This window comes from Chelon labrosus (genome assembly GCF_963514085.1).
Source record: "Chelon labrosus genome assembly, chromosome: 1".
Taxonomy (NCBI): Eukaryota; Metazoa; Chordata; class Actinopteri; order Mugiliformes; family Mugilidae; genus Chelon; species Chelon labrosus.
In genome coordinates this window covers 6,519,486-6,525,499 of record NC_140337.1, presented here as the reverse complement: position 1 = coordinate 6,525,499, position 6,014 = coordinate 6,519,486, and the positions used below count along the sequence as shown (strand labels likewise).

General features: G+C 43.5%; 1 protein-coding gene across 3 annotated transcripts; it reads left to right on the top strand.

Moving 5' to 3' along the window:
* The first annotated feature begins 281 nt into the window (after positions 1-281).
* LOC311493079 (myeloid-associated differentiation marker homolog) lies at positions 282-4,539 on the top strand. Of its 3 annotated transcripts, none has more exons than XM_084551607.1 (3): positions 282-390; positions 601-671; positions 2,311-4,539. In XM_084551607.1, the coding sequence occupies exon 3, from the start codon at positions 2,429-2,431 to the stop codon at positions 3,278-3,280; it is 852 nt and encodes a 283-aa protein (XP_084407733.1). In that variant the 5' UTR covers positions 282-390; positions 601-671; positions 2,311-2,428; the 3' UTR covers positions 3,281-4,539. The 3 variants fall into 3 exon arrangements, with proteins under 3 accessions (XP_084407733.1, XP_084407731.1, XP_084407732.1); XM_084551605.1 differs by having other exon boundaries at positions 294-390; positions 568-671; XM_084551606.1 differs by lacking the exon at positions 282-390 and adding an exon at positions 490-509.
* Positions 4,540-6,014: the final 1,475 nt, after the last annotated feature.

The following is a 6,014-nucleotide window of genomic DNA, read 5'->3' as shown; positions in this document are numbered from 1 at the left end:
AATATTTACATTTCAAATCATTAGTCATCACAAATTACCAACGATGCATTTGTTTCTGAAGCAAGCATATGTAAACCGCAAACTTTTTAGGTTGAACCCAGGCTCGACCCCTGACTGTATTCAGTTTCGACCGATAAAAATACCGCATGACTCACATTCGCTGGTATTTTTTTTTTTTTTTTGAGAAGAGGAACAGACCTTACTGGGCCGAGAGAGCGTTTCAACGCTTTACCAAATATGGCCAGTGCGGGGCGTGGGATAGACTCCAGCTGCCCTGAGGTATTGGCGGATGAGAGAGAGGGGATGCGCCGCGGAGCACGCACGGAAACTTCAAGCTTCGTTTCAAACAAACAAACAAACAAAAACAAATAAGCCCGAGCATAGATTTCGGTAAGATCACTCTTCTCATTAATATTCCTCTTTTAAAACACTGAGCGTAGAAGTTTTTTTCCTTTCCCGTGGTCTATTCCTGGAGTAGAGCTGATTACAGTTACGCAGCTCTGGGCGCGGTATGTCCGCTATGTGGAACGGGAAACCTAAAATGCACGTTTTCTGTCTGTTTTACAGAATAAACCTCTAAAGTTGTCTCATCTGGTTTAGCTTGGATGTCGACGTGCCCGCTCGGGTTCCCTTATTAAAAGAGGAAACAACAGGTAGCGTGCGGATTCCAGGTGCGTATATATAGTTTGGCTTTAATTTTACGCATGTGTAACAATTTAAGCTTGACGCAGCAGTAGATTTGTTTGTGCTAAAAGAAACCAGCTCCTGAACGGTGCGCACTATCAACCCTAAAAAGCAAACCAAACCCTGGTTTCCTGTGAGCAGCAGAGAGGCCACACGCACACACCGCACAACCACATCTGCCTGCTGCAGCTTCATGTCATACGAGCCCGCTTCTTAACCGTGCAGACTTCGCCTCAGACGTAAAGACAACGCATGGGAGCGTTGCAAAAACATATGTGTCTTTCTTGCACTTTAAAGTTGACATCCATTAAGTCTGGGAAAAGTGCTCCTTTGGTTTGTGATGCTGGTGTGGGTTTCTTTAGATGTGCCATTAGTCAGCCAGAGCTGCTTCCTGTCTCACTGCACACAGCCGGAAGGGTGGGATTGGAGGTAATGGCTAATGAATTTAGCAGTAACCTGTTTTGCAGACTGAGGGGGCACGTCTTTCTAAGCCTATTTAACCAAGCATTAGAAATACAATCTCAATTGGGTTGATTTGCCCTTGCATGAAAGTGATCATGCAGCAACGTCTCGGAGCATCTCATGTTAATCTTATAAAGACATTGAGCATGGGCTAGACGGCAGCATTTGGAGCAACCGGCACCAGAACTTGGACAAGATAGGGCCTATCTAATGTGCCTGTGACTCACTGTGGAGAGAGTTATCATTAATTCTCATGCCACTCCTCTGGTCAGCCATTAGTAACAACGGCTCATTACCTTGTACTATAATGCAGGCCAGACGTCATTAGAGAATACCATGATTTTTACGAGCAAGGCCCCGTTATATCACTTCTAGCCCCACAAATGCAAAGAGTCTCCTTCGCTCGACCAGAGCAACTACCGGCGTATGTCGAATTAAAGCTTCCGCATCGTCCTGCGTTTCACCAAGAACCAAAAGATGTCGTCACTGACGTTTACGCCACTGCGTTGCCGTCTGCAGCAGTACTCACTCTCGACGCTTTCTGTTTCAGAACGCCAGGCTGAATGAAACCCGGGGCCTTTGTGTTTGTAGTCAAGTTTTGAGAACCTTCTTATAGAACATCAGGTATGCAGGGAACAAAAAGGTGTGTGTGAAACTACAGAGGCAGCTCTGTAGTCGTAGGAGTCTCAGACAGTCCCTCACTGGTCAAAGTGACTCTGCTAAACCTGAACCAAACCAAGTACTGTCACACTTTGAACACTGGAGGGCACCAGTAGTAAGCTTCCTGGAGTTAGACACGTAGTCCTTTTTTAGACTCAGGGACTTTCCAACCACTTGAGCAACCAAACTTCAACTTCCTGCGCTCACAGGTCACAGCGTGAACGGGCAGCATCTCACACATTCCTTTGTCTTTACACAGTTTAGGTTTGAGCCCAGGCACCTTAGTCACGGATGAAAAAATAATAATAATGACATTTTCACCCCTTCAGTGATAACATTTAGAAAAATACATAGACATAAATACTTTTAATAGTACATAAGATTGCAGTTTAGACCAGATCCGGGAAAACTCAGCAGTTCTTTGTGATGGATTAGGATATGTACTATGCAGTGATACATATTTTTTAAAACCACACTAATTGCATTTATATTGTCTTCTTGCAGAACATGTGACAGCCTCCAACGGAGCATCTGACAAGCACCTCACATTCGTTACAAGACTCGTCGCGACCCTTTTCCGGACAACAGAAGTCCCTTTCAGCTTCCAGCGAGACTGCCCATCATGCCACTCATCGTGTTTCCTACTTCCCAGCTGCTGTGGGTGCGTGTAGCGGCCCTGTTGTTCACCTGCGTGGCATTCAGCGTCGCAGCGCATGGAGCCTATCTGCCCAGCGGAGGCATGGCAGACTGGTGCATCTTCTGCTGGGCGTTCAGCTTCGCCTGCACCCTGCTGGTCCTGCTGGTTGAGCAGTGCGGCCTCCAGCCCCGCATCCCAGTGTCCTGGTCCAATTTCCCCATCACTGTTGCCTGCTACGCCGCCCTCCTCTGCCTCTCCGCATCTATCATCTTCCCGGTCTTCTTCCTCAAGAATCAGTCTTCCAGCAAAGAGACCCGCGACCATCGTATCGCCTCCACGGTCTTCTCCTGCCTGGCTGCAGTGGCCTACATGGGGGAAGTGAGCCTGTCTAAGGCTCGGCCAGGAGAGGTGGCAGGTTACATGGCAACAGCTCCGGGCTTAATGAAAGTGTGTCAAACCTTCGTGGCCTGTGTCATCTTCATCCTGGTCAGCGACCCCGTGTCGTATGACCATCACGCGGCACTGAAATGGTGCATGGCGGTCTACTGCATCTGCTTCATCCTCTCCATGGCCGTGGTGGTGCTGTGTGTGGGCGAGTGCACCGGCTGCCTCCCCATCCCGTTCTCCAAGTTCCTGTCAGCGTACGGGCTCCTGGCGGTCATCATGTACTTGACCGCCACCATCATCTGGCCCGTGTTCCAGTTCGACAAGCAGTACCGGGGTAGGGGCCAAGATTCTCCGAAAATAATCGCGGCGGCCGTGCTCACTGCCCTCAACTTCCTGCTTTACCTCGCTGACCTCGCCTACACGGCCAGATTGGTCTTTGTCACCGTCTGAGAAGAAAAGGAACCAAGAAGGGAGACACATTTGAGCTCTAAAGAAAAGAAACAATGAATCTGACAAAATCTGACAAAAAAAAGACACAATTCCTTCTTTTTGTTTTTAATTGTAAAATACTGGTATTAAATGTGTTGTGTGTGTTTTCACAAAGAAGGCCCAAATATCAAAAGCTCTGTGTATGTTTGAATGTGACCACATGTCTGCAGTACAGTATGGAACTTGTAGTCAGAACTGATCTGTGTCAAGTGTGCAACACAAATATAACATGAGAATGTGGGAATTTACATAATGTTGCGACCAAAAAAAGAGTCCACACACTGGAGCACAGAAGAGTTGGTTCATCGTTGTTTTTCATCACATTTAGGTTTTACCTTTGTTGTAAAATATCAGTGTGAAAACATTTCAGATGTCATTTGTATTAGTTGTATAGTTTATTCAATAAAGGTTTTACTACGAAGCGCACGTGATGGAATCGGCTCAGTGTTGAAAAGTAGACGTGGCATCGAACACGGCAGGAAGCGTTCTATGAGTCAGGTCGTGTAGCAGATTCAGGAAACGGACATCTTTCACTGCCGTGCTCTGCAAAAGTAAAGCTGTGGCACTCATCTTTGATCTCTAAAGTCATACAGGAAGATGTCCCCTTCATGCGCAGAAACAGCAACCAATAAGCTTTGCCCCAGAACGCTGATTAGTTTTCACTTCCTGAATTTAGCTGAAGTCACCCCAACAGCAACATCAGGCACAGTTAGACATGTATGCAGATCATTCTTTCTAGACACTGCTGCAGCACCTCGGTCAAACCAAATACCTGAAACTGTCAAGAATATGTCAGATTTCTGTTACTTTTCAAAAAGGGATCCACAAGGTCATAACATTTACTGTAATAAAACATGTTGCCACATTATATTCATTTGATGACGTAACTGACTGAAGTGTAAAGTGTACATTTTTTAAATATCCTTTCCATTACCTTTATAATGTCCTATGACAAAGACAAACAGTATTATGATACAGTGTCATGTACTATAGACCATTTGTTGTTGTGGCTACAGTCAGAGAGAGTGCAGTCTCAGTTGTATTGAAGCTTTAGTGTTTGAAGCTTTAGTGTTTGAAGCTTTAGTGTTGTATTAAAGCTTTAGTGTTCCTTTAGATTTACATCCCAAAGCCAGACCAGAAATGATTATCAGATCATAAGTCAATCCCAGGATTATCTCATTAGCTGCCGTGATTGTCCGTCATATTTAAAGTTACTTGAATTAACACCCTCAACTTCATGTGACAACGTAAAATAAAGATCTAGTTTTCATGACTGATATTTTTCATGTATACCAACAACCCTACTTCTTCTCACATCATCTTCAGCAAAAACACATTATCACGTTTTTTTTACCTTGCATATAAACTCCATTGCAGGTTGTTTTTTTTGCGCCACCTAAGATTTATGAGGATAATCAAGGTGAATAATTATTTCATCCTGTTTATGTCAGTGTGAAGAAGGCATAGCTGTTATACCTCCTGCTTTTGCCAATCATACTGGGTGAAGTTTGTCAGGGTTTTTGAGACCCTCATCACTTAAGGCCAGCTACAAAAGTGAGTCAGTCCCCAAAGACCTCCATATTAAAATGTCCAACTCCAGAGCAGAAATCAATGCCCCAACCTTTTGGTGCCAGAGTTACTGAATTATTAGGTTAAGACAAGATGTGTGGTACTTTGTGGCTGCTTGGTGATCTTTAGCAAGATTAGTGGGAAATAAAAATATTTATTATTATTTACAGCAAGAAGCCGACTGGCTCCAGAGCAGTCTGCAGTTCCTTAAATGTCCACTTGAGGCAGGCTACAAAAGTCACCACACTGAGCTTCAGATCTGCTCTTTATGAATCCTATGGCTGACATCTAGGAGGGTACGGCCATCTTTATTGTATATGGTCAAGCCATGTTTCCATCAGACACATTGCTCAGAGGAAGCCTCTACACAAATGATGCTTAAACTGATTCACTGTGTTTCCTTGTTCCACTTTCTTTGCTGACTGTACATAGTCTAAATGAGTATTGTTTCTGTTTTGATAATAATATAGTGTTAAATGATTTAATGTGTGGTTTTGATTACAGAATCTGAATATTTTAAGAGCAGTTTTATGATCTTGAGGAGTGTGAAAATTCTCAGAGTTTCTGAGAAAGCTTTCTAGAGATCTCATATTCTCTAGGCTGGTTTTTACGTAATCAAACTGAGGTTTTGCATTAGAGAAATTTTAACAGTAACACACCCATTTCCTCTCTTTACCCTTATAACACATACAAACCGGAACACGTTATAGTTAAACCCATCCTGTGAGTTGCTTGTGACTGCACATAACGCTGTCGTAGTGCAGTCAAATCAAAAGTAAAATTAACCGCCTGTTAAACCAGCTTTGTGTGAGACAGGTGACGAGACAATCAGAAGAATCTTCTGGCTGTGCTGATTTTCTTCTCATCATGGATGGTGAGTAAGATTTAATTCTTTTAGTCACTCTGTCTGGACATTTGACTTTTGATGGACACATCAGTTTATACATTCCCAGGATGTGAATGAATTGTCATGACTTTTATTCTGTGTTTAAGAAGAAGAATATGTTTGATAAATGAATGTTTAGGCTTTACTTTCACAACTGACTCCATCTCTGAAACTAAAAAACTAAGAGTTCAATATGAACAAGATATATTCTGATAAACAGATGCAGGCATTTGAATTCTG